General features: G+C 37.5%; 3 protein-coding genes across 3 annotated transcripts in view; 2 read left to right on the forward strand and 1 right to left on the reverse strand.

Annotated features, from left to right (window-relative positions):
- LOC135136987 (protein transport protein Sec61 subunit beta-like) overlaps window positions 1–446 on the reverse strand; it is a 160135-nt gene extending 159689 nt beyond the window's left edge. The window contains exon 1 of the mRNA XM_064066509.1: window positions 428–446. The gene's annotated coding sequence lies outside the window, so the exon portion shown is untranslated. The remainder of the gene's footprint in view (window positions 1–427) is intronic.
- Mib1 (mind bomb 1) overlaps window positions 1–16802 on the forward strand; it is a 262566-nt gene that overhangs the window by 118547 nt on the left and 127217 nt on the right. The window lies entirely within an intron of this gene.
- Window positions 6498–8571, forward strand: LOC135137071 (uncharacterized). The gene is made up of 2 exons (XM_064066607.1): window positions 6498–6575; window positions 6623–8571. Exon 2 carries the CDS (start codon window positions 7306–7308, stop codon window positions 8569–8571), a length of 1266 nt encoding a protein of 421 aa, XP_063922677.1. The 5' UTR covers window positions 6498–6575; window positions 6623–7305.

A 16802-nucleotide genomic window follows, 5' to 3' on the forward strand; every position in this document is an offset into this window, starting at 1 on the left:
CTACTACTTTATCTTACGTTTCCATCGTGTTAGTTATGCCTTAAATATTGATAATAATAATTTGTGGCTCAATAAAGACTTAAAATACGCATTTTGCTTATTAAGTTTTGCTGACTGAATTTTTTTAATAACTTGAAAATTGTCACTCAGGAATTTATACAGCTCATTTTTTTATTTTCAAATATTATACGAAGTCAAAAAACCATCTATTGCCTTACTGATTCGAGACAAATCTTCGCTAAAATTCAGTTACGTCATTGAATAAAAACGAGCTCGCTTTCGACGCTGTCATCCGATTTTCATTTTTGGTTCGAGGACGCGAAATTGCGTGTAGAATCTAATGAGGAATTTTTCAGGACTGTCTCCAAACTGCTTTAACAATTTTCTATAAATTGATACTCGTTAGTCGATTTCCTGGACGACGTGCGGTCGCAACGTCAACGTATCACTTGCCTGAACAATCTTGTTAGATACATTACTCGGACCATCTGATTTAGCTCGAAAAATAATTTTATAACAATATCGTTTATTCCCACAAGATTACATCGAATAATCCGCTTTACATTCCCTCGGGAGTTTTCTAACTTTAACGGCTTGAGAAAAAGTCCGAAAATTAGGTTATTCTACCATCTAAGACTCATTCAGCATGAAATTGATAAAGTTATTAAACACAGTTTGTCCAAAAAATTGTAACGCTTACTTCAAACAACAACGACTAAGAGTTAACCTAATTTTAGACCTAATGTAGACTTCCACTTCAAGCAGTTCTAAATTCAATTAAATATGTATCTCATCATAAATAAATCATTTCAAATCCAACGGGGGTTTAATACTTGTTGACAAAACATAATTTAGATTTCCAAATTTGGCCACAAAAAAACGTATTTAGTTAAATTTCGAAAATCGTCGAAAATGGGTCGTAATTTGCTACAGAGTGGAAAATTTCATTTTTGAAAAAGTCTAAAAATTCTCCACAAATTCAGGGTTATAGATCTTGACGTGCTGATTCCAAAAATATAGCCTGTTTATGTTCAACGCTCTACATTTCCAAAATGTTGTGGTTTAAACTCAAATTTTTCGAAAATTCCAAAAATTTCGATATTTCAATGGCCGACTCTGGAAAAACAGTTGGAGTTGCAAAGAAACGGGGTCGGAAGTGAGTTCTAGAGCTCGAAATCTACAAGAAAATATGTTTAATTGAGTTTCGAAAATAGTGAAAAATGGATTGAAATTTGAAGAATTGGAAAAATTTAATGTTTAAAAAAGTTGCCTAAAAATTCTCCAAAATTATAGCGTGTTTATGTTCATCGCGCAATATTTTCGAAATGTTAGGAAAAAAATGAAATCCAAAGATTTAGCCCCGCCCAAACCCAAAACTGATATAAATGGTAATGAAGTTTTCATTCGTTGACAGACATAGGGGCGGAGCCTAATTGCAAAATCCATATTTCCTTACAAAAATTTACTATTTCAAATGTATTTTACGTTTCTAAGAATAAAAAAATCATCGCATTTGAGGTGGGGGTGGGTGGGCGGGGTATATATTTTGCCTCTTTTTCTTAATATACATTGTATTTTGAGCAACACGATACCCAAAAACATGTTTTTAATTTCTTGTGAAGAAATAAGTATTTTGCAGTTAAGTTCCGTCTCCTTGGTTCACGGCAAATAAAAAAAATCATCACAATTGAGATAGGGCGGGTGGGCGGGCTTACATTTTGCCTTTTTGTTTTACTATGTGTAGACTTCTTTTCACAACATGAAAAATATAGCATGTTGTGAAAATGGAAAATTTGTATAAGGAAATATCGATTTTGCAATAGGCTCCTCCCCATAATTCCAAAATCCACATTTCCTTGCAAAATCCACATTTCCTTGCAAAAACCATTTTACCCATGGTTTAGTTTCTTGTTATGAAAAGATGGCTATGATTAACAAAGAAAAGACGAAATATATGCCCCCCCCCCACCCGTCCTATCTCAATTCTGATGATTTTTTTTTAATTGGTCGTAAGCCGAGGGGTGGAGCCTAATTGTAAAATCGATATTTCTCTACACAAATTTACCATTTTTAGCAAGTTCTACGTTTCTTGTTGTGAAAAAATGACTACACGTGTTAAGAAAGAAAGGCAAAATGTAAACCCCACCCACCCACCCTATCTCAATTGTGATGATTTTTTTATTCATCGTGAGCCAAGAGGAGGAGCTTAGTTGTAAAATCCTTGTTTCTGTACAAGGAATAAAAAACAGTTTTTGCGTATCGTGTTATTTAAAGAATACGAAAATAGTGAAAAATCCGTTGAAATTTGAAGAATGGGGGATCATTGGAGAAATTTCATTTTTTAAGAAAGTTGTCAAAAATTCTCAAAAAATTCGGGATGGATAAACGTGTCTTCCGTTTCTAAGAATAAAAAATCATCACAATGGAGATGGGGTGGGTGGGCGGGGTTTATATTTTGCCTTTTTTCCCTAATATACATACATACTATTCTTTGAACAACACGAAACTCAAAAGCATGTTTTTAATTTGTTCTAAAAAAAAAATGAGTATTTTGCAATTAAATTTCGTTCCATTGGCTTTCGACGATTAAAAAAATCATCACAATTGACATAGGGTGGGTGGGCGGGCTTACATTTTGCCTTTTTGTTTAATATGTGTAGACTTCTTTTCACAACATGAAACTTAAATGGAAAATTTGTATAAGGAAATATCGATTTTCCAATAGGCTCCGTCCTATAACTGCAAAATCCATATTTCCTTGCAAAACCCATCTTAACCATGGTCTAATTTTCTTGTTATGAAAAGATGGTTATGTATATTAAGAAAGAACAGACAAAATATAAGGCCCACCCACCCACCCTATCTCCATTCTGATGTCTTTTTTTATTCGTCGTAAGCCGAGCGGTGGAGCCAAATTGTAAAATCGATATTTCTCTACACAAATTTACCATTTTTAGCATGTTCTACGTTTCTTGTTGTGAAAAAATGACTACACATGTTAAGAAAGAAAGGCAAAATGTAAACCCCACCCACCCACTCTATCTCAGTTGTGATGATTTTTTTATTCATCGTGACCCAAGAGGAGGAGCTCAGTTGCAAAATCCTTGTTTCTGTACAAGAAATAAAAAACAGTTTTTGCGTATCGTGTTGTTCAAAGAATACGAAAATAGTAAAAAATCCGTTGAAATTTGAAGAATGGGGGATCATTGGAAAAGCTTTTATAATTTTTTGTTTTGCAGTTTCAGTTTTTCGTTTCTTCAATTTTTTGATCTGCAGTTTTTCAATTTTTCATTTTTTTTGTTTCTTCAATTTTACGATATGTATCTCTTCGAGTTTTCATTTTTAAATTTTCAGTTTTCCGATTTTCCAACTTTTGAATGTTACAATTTTTCGATTTTTTTTTTTTAGTTTTCAATTTTTCGATTTACGTTTTTTCCTTTCGGTTTTCTATTTTTTTCAATTTTTCGGTTTTTCATTGTTCTGATTTTTGTAATTTTTCGTTTTTGCAATTTTTGATTTGTATTTTTTTTAGTTCTCATTTTAAATATGTATAAATTATAATTTTAAAAACTTTCATTTATTTGTGATTTCAATTTTTTGGTTTTTAATTTTTCATTTTAATTTCTGGTTATTTAATCTTTTAGTATTACAGTATTTCGGCTTTACGATTTCCACGATTCTATAATTTTTCGATTTTAATTTTTGGAATTTCCGATTTTTCGACTGATTCGTTTTTTCTGTTTTCCAATTTTTCGGTTCATTACTTTTGCTTTATTTATTTTTTGTATTTTCAGATTTTCAGTTTATCAATTTTTACCGACTTTATAGTTTTCGATTTTAAAATTTTCTTAAATTTTCGATTTTTCAACTTTTCGAATAAAAAAAATGGAAAAATTGCAAAATTGTAAAATTGAAACATCAAAAATGAAAACACGAAAATGTATAAAATTAAAAAATCTAAAAACCGGAAATCATAAACTTGAAAACTTGAAAAATCGAAAGATTAAAAATTGAGATAATTAACAATTGAAAAGTCGAGGAACTGAAACATCAAAGATTGAAAATTTGAAGACTTGAAGGAATGAACGAAAAAATATAAAATCGAAAGAAACATTTAAAAAATTAAGGAAATAAAAAAGCGAAAATTTGTGATATAAAATCGAGAAAATGAAAATTAAAAAATCGGGAAAATGAAAAATAAAAATCAATAACTCAAAAAAATGAAGAAAGGAAAATCGGAAAATTGAATAATCAAAAATCTGAAAAATCGAGAAATTGAAAAATTCTAAAACTGAAATGGCGAAACATTGGGAAATCGCAGTATTGAAAAATCCAAAGATTAGAAATTGAAAATCTTTAAAATCGAAAAAACGAAAAATTGTCAATACTGAAAATTAAAGAGAAAGGAAAATCGGATAATTGAAAATTAAAAATTGAAAAATCGAGGAATTCCAAAATCAAAGACTGAAAATTTGAAGACTCGAATGAATAAACGAAAAAATATAAAATCGAAGGAAACATTAAAAAAATTAAGGAAATAAAAAAGCGAAAATTTGTGATATAAAATCGAGAAAATGAAAATTAAAAAATCGGGAAAATGGAAAATAAAAATCAATAACTCAAAAAAATGAAGAAAGGAAAATCGGAAAATTGAATAATAAAAAATCTGAAAAATCGAGAAATTGACAAATTCAAAAACTGAAATGGCGAAACATTGCGAAATCGCAGTATTGAAACATCCAAAGATTAAAAATTGAAAATCTTTAAAATCGAAAAAACGAAAAATTGTCAATATTGAAAATTAAAGAGAAAGGAAAATCGGATAATTGAAAATTAAAAATTGAAAAATGGAGGAATTGAAAAATCCAAGACTGAAAATTTTGCAGACTTAAATAAATGAAAAGAACACAAAATCGAAAGAAACATTAAAAAATTAAAGGAAATGAAAAAACGAAAAATTGTGATATAAAGTCGAAAAAATAAAAATTAAAAATCAATAACTCAAAAAATATTAGAAAGGACAATCGGAAAATTGAATACTCAAAAATCTGAAAAACCTAGAAGTTGAAAAATTCTAAAACTGAAAACCTGATGAGCCGAAAAATCGAAAACCGGGTAAAAATTGAGAATTGGATATTGTAATCCCGGGAAATTGAAAAATTGAAAAAAACAAAGTTGCATTAAACGAAAAATTATGAAACCGAAACATTGAAAAATGAAAAAATTGAAGAATTAAAGAAAAAAAGTAAAATCGAAGAAAAAACATGGACGGATTTTTTGAAAAATTACCAGATTTGATGTTGCGATTTTGCGAAATTGCAAAATACAATTTGATTTTTTTCCAAAAATCTTAATGTACAGGGTGAAAACTCACCACAAAAAAAAAACAAATTTACTATTAAAATATTTGGAAATGACATCATTGTATTTTGCAATTAAATTTCGTTCCATTGGCTCTCGACGATTAAAAAAATCATCACAATTGACATAGGGTGGGTGGGCGGGCTTACATTTTGCCTTTTTGTTTAATATGTGTAGACTTCTTTTCACGACATGAAACTTAAAAGATGTTTAAAATGGAAAATTTGTATAAGAAAATATCGATTTTCCGATAGGCTCCGTCCTATAATTGCAAAATCCATATTTCCTTGCAAAACCCATTTTAACCATGGTTTAATTTTCTTGTTATGAAAAGATGGTTATGTATATTAAGAAAGAACAGAAAAATATAAGCCCCACCCACCCACCCTATCTCAATTCTGATGTCTTTTTTTATTCGTCGTAAGCCGAGGGGCGGAGCTTAATTGTAAAAATCCATATCTTTCTACGAATAATTACCAGGTGAAATATGTTCTTAAGTAATCGTGTTATGCAAAGAAAACTAAATGAATTAATTAAAAAAGAAAACCAAAAGGAAGCCCCACCCATCCGTCTCGATCTCAACCGTGTTGAATTTTTCATTTGTTGTCAGAGCGAGGGGCGGAGCGAAATTGAAAAATTGATATTTCCTGATACAAATTTACCATTTTAAACATGTTATTGGTTTGTTGTTGTGAAAAAATGACTACACATATTAAGAAAAAAATGGCAAAATGTAAACCCCGCCCACCCACCCTATCTCAATTGTGATAATTTTTTTATTCGTCGTGAGCAAAGGGGAGGAGCTTAATTGCAAAATCCTTATTTCTCTACAAGAAATAAAAAAACATGTTTTTGCTTATCGTGTTGTTCAAAAAATACCATGTGTTTAGTTGAATTTCGAAAGTAGTGAAAAATGCCTTGAAATTTGAAGAATGGTTTTTTAAAAATTTCAATATAAAAAAAATTGTCTAAAATTTCTCAAAAAATTCAAGGATGTAGATCTCGACGTGGTGATTCCAAAAATTTGGCGTGTTTATGTTCATTGCCCTGTAACGATTTTTAAATCTAAGCGCGCTCGGTGAGCAAGGTCGCGGAAGAGTGGGGTCGGTTTTTACGGGCGGCGAGAATAAGAGGAGGTGAAGAGCGTTTTTTGAGCGAAGTGAATTGCTGTGAAAATCGAGATTTTGGCAAAATAAGGAACCAAGAACAGCTAGGTGAGTCCCTATTTGGCCTAGAATATTTAAATAGAAGGAGGAACTAGGTTCTTTGTACGGGTGCCATCGATTCGTGGTTGGTTGCCGTCTCCGTCGTCACTGTCCCATACCCATCGATTCGTGGTTGGTTGCCGTCTCCGTCGTCACTGTCCCATACCCATCGATTCGTGGTTCGTTGTCGTCTCCGTCGTCACTGTCCCATATTCGTCGATTCGTGGTTCGTTGCCGTCTCCATCGTTGCTGTCCCATACTATGGTAACATCTCCTAGGGGAGCTTTGAACATAAGAAAATCGCTCCGAAGTGCTTCACCAGGAAAGAGCTTACGTAAAGTTGCGGAAAGTACTTAGCATGTAAGATCGTAGAGGTGGTACCATTTCGCGAAGGGCGTTTGTTAATATAAAGTTACTGAAAATTAGTCTGTTGTCCGTTCGTCCCCTTCCTTGTTGGGTTAACTACCCAGCTGGCGCCCAAAGGACCCCCCAATATAAAAAAAAGCCGGAGAACGTCAAAAATCGCCACATATAAATTTGGCGCCCAAACACGTGGGGCTATAGCAGCGCTTTTGTCATATCTATTTACTGTTTGCTATAGAGTGGGGGTTTCTAATTTTTACTTACCCATCCTTATCCTTAGGACGGACAACTGAGACATTTTTATGTCAGTATAGTACTCTAATAGTAATTCATTTAAGTTTCCCGTCTTTTTGGAGTACTCGATTACTGATTCAAAATGAATTCGATTTTTGATATGGAAACAAATTATTTGAAAGCGTCGGAGCTTAATCATGAATTAAAAATAAGAGGAACCGCCAACCCGGAACGGCTGGATCATGATACCAAAAGAAGATATCTTCGAAGGAAGTTACGAGAGGACATGAACAGGCCGAATTTGCAATATAGTACACCTAATTTCGATTTTGATTTAGAAAAGGCAGAAGTGGACCAGAGCATCGCAGAACTACGCACAATGTTAAGTGTGTATGACGGGATAAATACGGATATGGACAAACGAATTCAAACCAAGGTCAACCATTTGATGGGTCGCATTCGTCGATTCGAGGTCGGTGAAGATAAGGATGACCAGAAGGCGTACAAGGAGGATAATCTTATTCTAGTAGAGTCCTTGGAGGAGATGCGCTTACAAATAATGGAGCAGGTCAGCGATGTTGACAGAGTTGTAAGGACTGTAGGTAGGACAGACAATTCGTCGAGAGCTGTGGAGACGGTAAAAAGTATGCCTGTGTACAAATGGGGTATTGTTTATGACGGTAGATCGACCCAGGAGTCAGTCAGTTCATTCTTACAGAGAATTGAGGAGCTAAGGATTGCACGCGGTACATCGAAAGAAGAATTATTTAGATCTGCTGTGGACTTATTCCAAGGGCAAGCTTTAGTTTGGTACCGATCTGTACGGGGTTCAATTAATTCCTGGGAGGAATTAGTCGCTGCGTTGAGAAGAGATTTTCTTCCTTCGGACTTTGATGATGACCTATGGAGAGAGATTCGAAACCGTACTCAGGGGCAACAAGAACGAGTAACGATATATATCGCTTATATGCAGAATTTATTTGGCCGGTTATCAGAAGTTCCTACAGAGGATGTTCAGCTTAAGACCATAAGAAGAAATTTATTGCCAGCATTTCAAGATCACTTAGCACTAATGTCCATTCAGTGTGTTCGTCAGTTAGCAGACATTTGCCGTACTCTAGAAAGTTCTTTCGAGCAACAAAGGCGATTTCAACCACCACCTAGACGCTCTGTTGCCTTGCTAGAACCTGATTTGGCGTATAACTTAGTTGAAGCTCCACATGCCGGTCCTTCTAACAGCTCACGTCGTGCCAGCGTCGCCGCAGTTTCAGACATTACCTGTTATAATTGTAGAAAAACGGGACACATTTCACGCAACTGTCCAAGTCGTCGCCAACGTCCAATTTGCAGAGGATGTGGTAGACCAGGTTTTATTAGACCAAACTGCCCCTCTTGTTCAAAAAACTAGTTCGTCGGCAGAGAGTGAGAGTCGGTCGGCACTCCCTGTCGTGTGAATTTGGTGGCTGTCCTTCCAAAGAGTGGAAACACTGGTTGAGAGTTGTTGAAGATTTTTACGGCCGTCCTTCCAATTCTCATAGCGAGTCCAATAGATTATCTAGCATCTTTAATAATAAGAAGAGAGTCAGTGCCAAATACTTCCCTACTCAAAATAACAATCATCGATTTTCATCGTCTAGGCGTGGGTGTCCGTTAACTTCCTGTCATCATTCTAATCAATCTATTTTTTGTCATAGTCGTAAGTCCATCGGTATAAAGTCAGACGCTGAAAATAATTTTGCTTGGCTAGAAGCGTTGTTAGCAAAACGTGAAAATGATAACAGGCCATACATAACCGTTCAAGTCTTGGGTGTTTCCATTACGGGTTTGCTCGACAGTGGCGCGACCAATTCAGTTTTTGGCCAGGATGGTATCCAGTGGGTGAAAAAATTCAACCTGACAGTTCACGATCCTCCGTTACCCAATATAGATACAGCTGAAGGAAAGCCACAGGAAGTAGCAGGTTACGTTATTCTTCCAGTTGTAGTTGATGGTCATTTCGGTCTAGTAAAGGTGTGGTTAGTTCCATCACTTAAACACAGCTTCATTCTTGGTGTTGACTTTTGTCGTCAGTTTGGATTAGAGGTGAATTACCGTAAAAATATGTATTGTGTCGATAGGGACAGTTCATCTTTGTCGCTGTTGCAACATAATAAACTGCCAGAGATCTCTGTCAATACCCAAGTTCAATCGCTGTTGGATTTATCTGTTTCCGAACGGGAAGCATTTAATCAAGTCCTTGCCAGATTTCAGGAACTGTCATGGGAGGAAGGAACAAAGTTAGGCCGTACTTCAAAGATGGTGCATCATATTGATACTGGAGATGCCACCCCAATCAAGCAGAGGCATCACAATTTTTCGCCTTACATGTTGGAGCACTTATGCAAGGAACTAGATCAAATGCTGAAGTTAGGCGTGGTCCAGTCATCTTCCAGTCCATGGGCTTCTCCTGTGTTGCTCGTGAACAAGCCTAATGGTGAGAAGCGTTTTTGCTTCGATGGCAGAAAGCTCAATTCAGTTACAAAACCAGATGCTTACCCCTTGCCAAGAGTTGATTATATTTTAAATATGTTGACAGGAGCGAAGTATCTTTCTAGCATTGATCTTAAGTCAGCGTTTTGGCAGATTCCTTTGCACCCTTCTTCGTGCGAGAAAACTGCATTTGTTGTGCCATCTCGAGGCTTATTTGAATTCAACGTATTACCGTTTGGTCTCAGTAATGCAGCTCAGACTATGCAACGCTTGATGGATACGATCTTTGGACCTTCTCTAGAGCCTTTTGTGTTTGTCTATTTGGACGATGTTATAATTGCCACCCCTACATTTCAAGAACACTTAGATATACTTGGAGAAGTTTATAAACGGTTGAAGGACGCTAACTTGACTATAAACCTGGATAAGTGTAAATTTTGTCGGGATTCTTTGCGATATCTAGGGTTTTTGTTAGATAAAGATGGTCTGCGTACAGATCCGGATAAAGTTTCGGCTATGTTAGAGTTTCCAAGACCTGAAACTGTGACACAAGTTAAGCGGTTCCTTGGTTTAGTAGGTTGGTATAGAAGGTTCATCCCTAACTTTTCGGCACTCACGGCACCTGTGTCCGGACTTATAAAAGGGAAACGGAAAGCCAACCGGATTATTTGGTCAGAGGAAGCCGAGAGATCCTTTACACAGATTAAGGAAGAGTTAGTTAAGGCGCCCGTTCTGGCAGCTCCGAATTTCAAGAAACTTTTCACCATCCAGTGCGACGCTTCGGATTTAGGTTTAGGCTGCGTTCTAAGTCAAGAGGATGTTGAGGGCAAAGAAGTTGTTATTGCGTTTGCAAGCCGTACTTTAACCAATGCTGAAAGGAAGTACACAGTAACGGAGAAAGAACTTCTGGCTGTTCTGTTTGCAATAGAGAAGTTTCGACCCTACGTGGAAGGTGTTAAATTCAAGGTGGTGACAGACCATTATAGCCTGCTATGGCTGCATAATCTGAAGGAACCGAGTGGGAGACTTGCGAGGTGGGCTGTTAAACTCCAGCAGTTCGATTTTTATTTAGAACATCGTAAAGGAGCTTCCAATGTAGTGCCAGATGCGTTAAGCCGGTCGCCAATAGAGAATCCTCAAGTTTGTTTGTTGCACTTTGACGCGGAAGATAATTTAAAGGATCTCTGGTACCGTGGATTGATCGAGGACGTTACGTCGAAACCTACGCAGTTTGCAGACTGGCGCGTTGAAAACGGCACGTTATATAAACACCTCCCGGAGTTGTCCCAAATCAATGACCTGGTTCCGGCGTGGAAAGTCGTGGTTCCCAAGCATCGTAGAAATGCGGTCTTAGAGAGTTGTCATGATGTCCCGACTGCTTCTCATTTGGGTGTGTTTAAGACATTTTGTCGTGTTCAAGAACTGTACTATTGGCCACGAATGCGGGCCGACATCAAAAGATACGTCAGGAAATGTAAGGTTTGTGCTGCCCAAAAAATGTCGTCTATGTCTGTTCCTGGTTTGATGGGGTCATCAAAAAAAGTTTGGTGTCCGTGGCAGATTGTTTCTGTAGATCTTCTAGGTCCTCTCCCTCGTTCAGTCAAAGGACATTGTTATATTCTGATGGTTTCAGATTATTTTTCCAAATATATCCTTCTTCATCCGCTGCGTAAGGCAGATCATAAAAGCATTATCTCTTACTTAGAGAATGAAGTCGTACTTGTTTATGGAGCACCTCAAATTTGGACGTGTGATAATGGAACGCAATTTACATCCCATGAGTTTCGACGATTTGCATCTGAGTATGGATCAAAAATTTGGTTTAATGCAAGCCACCATCCACAAGTGAATAGCGTTGAGCGCGTGAATCGAGTTGCAGGAGCCGCAATTAGATCTTATTTGCGAGGTAAAGATCATCGGCATTGGGACTCTGAATTATCCAAAATCGGTTTCGCTTTGCGAACAGCAGTGCATGAATCCACCGGATTGAGCCCTACATTTATAAATTTTGGCCGATATGTTCCCTCCAGCGGTGAGTTTTATGGTAAAGTCCCTTCTGATTTTACTTCCTGGGATCTTAATAAAGAGAATGTCGCTCAATATCTCTCTAAGAGAGGAAACCTGGACCGAATTTATAAGGAGGTGACAAAGAAACTAAAAGAAGCCTACCAGAAGAATTGCCATTCTTATAATTTGAGACGTCGAAAAGCTGATGTGTACCATGCAGGTGATCGTGTGTGGAAACGAAATTACGTTTTGTCTGACGCCTCTAAGAAGTTTTCGTCTAAATTAGCTCCAAGATTCATTGAATGTGTCATAACAAAGAAAGTGTCTCCTTTGGTGTATCAACTCGCCGACGAATCTGGCAAAGATATAGGACGCTGGCATGTAAAAGATTTGAAGCCATGTGATGACGCTTAATAAGTATTTCCCGATTGTGACGTTTAGAAATAAGTATGTATGAGATGGAGTGATAGGAGAAGTCTGGATGATCTCGTGAAAGATAGCGCATGGTGGACTGAATGTAGAAGTTTCTTTAATTTTTCCCGATTTTGACTGGGTATACCCGAAACCTATTTTGGATTTTTCGAAACAAACCTGATTGTGACATTCATATTTTCACTGCAAGAGTACTATGGATTATATTTCTACTTATTTTGGATTATTTTTATTTAGTTTCAATTTATGTTCATTTCTTAAAAAAAAAAAAATTTTTTTTTGGTAACTTGAGGGGGTGTAACGATTTTTAAATCTAAGCGCGCTCGGTGAGCAAGGTCGCGGAAGAGTGGGGTCGGTTTTTACGGGCGGCGAGAAAAAGAGGAGGTGAAGAGCGTTTTTTGAGCGAAGTGAATTGCTGTGAAAATCGAGATTTTGGCAAAATAAGGAACCAAGAACAGCTAGGTGAGTCCCTATTTGGCCTAGAATATTTAAATAGAAGGAGGAACTAGGTTCTTTGTACGGGTGCCATCGATTCGTGGTTGGTTGCCGTCTCCGTCGTCACTGTCCCATACCCATCGATTCGTGGTTGGTTGCCGTCTCCGTCGTCACTGTCCCATACCCATCGATTCGTGGTTCGTTGTCGTCTCCGTCGTCACTGTCCCATATTCGTCGATTCGTGGTTCGTTGCCGTCTCCATCGTTGCTGTCCCATACTATGGTAACATCTCCTAGGGGAGCTTTGAACATAAGAAAATCGCTCCGAAGTGCTTCACCAGGAAAGAGCTTACGTAAAGTTGCGGAAAGTACTTAGCATGTAAGATCGTAGAGGTGGTACCATTTCGCGAAGGGCGTTTGTTAATATAAAGTTACTGAAAATTAGTCTGTTGTCCGTTCGTCCCCTTCCTTGTTGGGTTAACTACCCAGCTGGCGCCCAAAGGACCCCCCAATATAAAAAAAAGCCGGAGAACGTCAAAAATCGCCACAGCCCAATATTTTCAAAATTTTCGAGTTTAAAATAAAATTGTTGCAAACATTCCCAAAATTTCTATATTTCGACAGATTCTGGAAAAACGGTTGAAGTTATCGAAGAAATGAGTCCGGAAGTGACTTCTGCGGGCCGAAATCTACAAGAATTATTAGTTAATTTTCGAGAATAATAATTATTGTATGTAGATTCCAGGCAAATTGTCCTGAGAATTCGTATAAAGGCAACTAAGGGGGAAACTCAAAACGTGTTAATCAACACATCAAAAATCACACGATAAACTGATGGAAGGCATGTGGTAGGTAATGGCTTCTTGATCTGAATGTTGCGAGTTGATGTTCCAATTCCTTGAAAAGTACGTTAGGATTGTTTCAAAAAAAGCTCTCTAGGATATCATTAATGGTTTGAGAATGCAATGAAAGAAGGAATCGCCACAGGATATCCGTCGCGGAAAGTCACTACATCTCATTTGTCTTCTTTCTTAAGGAAATATTGACCATAGTCCAGGATTTATGTAATGTTTAACATTTAAGCGACGTGTTTTGACTTTTTAAATTTTTTCTATATTTGACTCGTTCGATTTATCCCCAGTTTATTGTCACAGATAAATACATACATTGTGTTTTAAAAAGCTCAATTTTGGTCCGGCCTTCCGTACTTCGGCCACCGCACCGCCGTAAATAAGAACGTCGTAAATCTCGAATTCAAACCGCCATAACCGCAAAACTTGCGCGACGCGCCTCTAATTTATCGTAATAAGAAATTCTTCCATTTCGGTTGCAGGTATGCATGATCTGTAATCTTACGAATTTCTTTCTCCGGGAAAAGATAAAAGCGTGTTCCGGACGATAAAGCACGCTACAAATCTCCGCTGAATTGTCCTCGTCCTGCAAAAAGAGCTGCGAGAGTGGCGACCGGTTACCTGCAGAGATCCTTTTAAAAACGCAGACAGTCCTCCCACTTAAAAACTTTAAACGTCGGTTTACATTTTTGCATAGCTTGGCGGGATGCCGAAGACGAGAAAAACAAATCGCGACAGCGGAGAGCGGTTATTTATACCGTGGAAACAAGAAAAGAAATGTTGACTTACTCGGGCCGAGCGTCTGCTCTAATTAAATGAAACGACACTTTGAGAATTGTTGAAGGGTTAAGAATTGAGCACTTTGCTCAAATCGGGTCAGTTTTAAAAGTTATTTTGACGCCGCCAGCAGATACAAAAATATCCACTAATATAAAAGTTTTATTGCAAATTTAGCCGGAATAAAATTGGCGGAGGCGCCGGGAAAGTTGTTTTTGCGGCGCGTCCGAAGCTCCAGATTTCTGCCGGGCCGAAGCGCGCCGATGAGTTGTTTTTAATGAAGGATCGCTACGGCGCGCATTAATTGGGGCGGTTAATTATTTACCACGTGACATGTTTGATTTCCACGTTATTACTTTCGATAACCAAATAGAACAAAGCCAACAAATCAGCGTAATTAAAACGAGAGCTAATCAGCTCGTGCTCGATACACGGACGGTGATAAATTAAAATAGTTGTGAATGCACAGTGGCGGATTTCGTTAAACGAAAAACTAGCTCGAACAGCGAAATTTACGAGGTGCGTTGATAAATTATATATTTAACGACAGAAATTAAACGTCCGTTTTTAAAACACTCCAATCAGCAAATTGCTTCCGGTTGTTTAATAATGTCGGAACCTATACATACACAACGTCTTGCTCGTTACGCGAGCTGTATAACCTTGCTTTCACAGTCCTGAGATTCCGTGCTTAACAAAATCATTGTTCTACGAACATCAGAGAGACAAAAACATGACACTGACAGGCATTGATCCCCAGACCTCAGAACTGCGTAACTGATTTGTAACTGTGACATAAATTAAGAAAGTTTTGTATACTCCTTTTGTAACACGAATTTTGTCGTCTGCATTTTATAGTAGTGCGCGTCGGTGTCTCTGGGTCGTCCTGATAATAACGTGCATAAAGTGGTGGGGGCGGAAAAAACGACGCTTAATCTCGGCTGGAAACGTTTCGACGTCCCTCGGGGAAATTCTCGAAACTCCTTAATTTTTCATCCGAAAAGGCTAATATTTAGTCTTGGTGCGTACCCGTCTATAAGCGAGGCACCGGGAATAATGGAAAGGAAATTTCGTAAAGGGTTCTTCTGCTTAATCGACTAACACAAAGCACCTACTAAATTAAAAAAAGGAAAAACCGTTTACATAGCTTGTTTACACCGAAATATTTGTTTCGTTTAATACGATCTGCGCACTAAGGGCGAGTGGGTGGACAAAACGTCCAATTTCGCGATAGGTGCATCCGGGGAGCCATCGAGATGCACGTTTCGAGTCCAAGGTGTTTCAAACTGTCACCTTTTTGTTCGTTTAAAAATGAAGTTACGCTCGGTATATTTGTCGTTTTTACAAAAGGAGTCGTTTCGGAAGCGGCGTCAATAATGCAGGCCATAACCGTTAACTTTCTCCGAAGTTTGAATTTTGCATCGAGTGCATCCGACATTCTTCAGACTCGATTTTCTACAAAGGTGCATCTGGGGAAAACTTTGCGACCATTTCAGCAACTTACATTGTGGAATTTGCTGTGATAAATGTGCCAACGGGAACAGATTGGAATCGTATTTTTCGTTTAACCCTTTTCTGAAAAAGGGAAGGAAAAATTAAATCGTTTTATTATCCTTTCTGTGCAGACGTCGTCTATTTTTTATTAACGATAACATTCGCCGATTTGGGACCGCTGTCTCGGCGGCGAAAGCGCCAGACTTATAAAGTTCGCTTTGTTGTTTCGCGCAGTGACGCTAATAGTTGGAAATACGGTTATCTGAATGTGACAGCCGTTTCAAAAAAGTCGCCGTACGTAATTAGTAACGAACTAAAATTTCTTAAGTCAGTTTGATTATTAAAGGATGAATTCCACGGTGCGTGGTACGGCGTCCGCACGTGACTCGCTTGAGTTAAAATAACGCCCCGATCCGTGCGTATTGTTCTGCTGAGTGTGCACACACTTCACGAAAATTTAACGAAAAACTGACCTTGTTGGTGTGCCAGACCACGTGCCGTGGAATTCGGCCTTAATCGAACTACACATTGGCAAGACTCAGTAAAATTAAATTAGCCCCGGAACCTGAAGTTCACCGTTGTATTTGTTGCGAGCCTCCAGCTTTTTTGCTTATTGAGTGTTTTTTTATGTTGTAGTATCAAGTAATGTTGAACCGGTTTTAACTCTAATTGGAGTTGAAATTGAAGGAAATCGTGCATAATTATCTTTAGAAAAGCGCTTATCTCGAAAGTTGCAGTTTCGTTGTTAATGTCAGTTGTACATTTTAATGTTATCAATTATTCATAAGGCTCGTATCTTAAATGTATTTTTTTGGGATGTCGGAATTCGTTAAGTTGAAGCTGAAATGTTTGTTTTTATCTAGACTTATTGCCTGGCCGGCGTTCCTATTTATGTATAATAAAACGAATTTACTTGGTCGTAGTCTGCGAAGCCTTCGCTTTTTTCGGTCGAATAAACTCATAAAAACATTTTTCGTCGAAATACATTTTAGCATGATTTGGTACGCAAAAAATTATCAAGTGAATGAAAATGTTTGCTTCTGGAAGTCGGCGTGCACGTTTAGCATGGAGGGAAAAAAAGGGCCATTTCGTGGTGTTGCGCCGTATAGACGCACAAACACTTAGTTCTCTAGGAACCTCTTCCCGTTGGAACATTTTGAAGTAATTGGTTGAAC

The sequence above is a fragment of the Zophobas morio genome, unplaced genomic scaffold, assembly GCF_036711695.1.
Source record: "Zophobas morio isolate AGI-343-1 ecotype UQ-CSIRO unplaced genomic scaffold, CSIRO_AGI_Zmor_V1 ptg000028l, whole genome shotgun sequence".
In the NCBI taxonomy this organism is placed as follows: Eukaryota; Metazoa; Arthropoda; class Insecta; order Coleoptera; family Tenebrionidae; genus Zophobas; species Zophobas morio.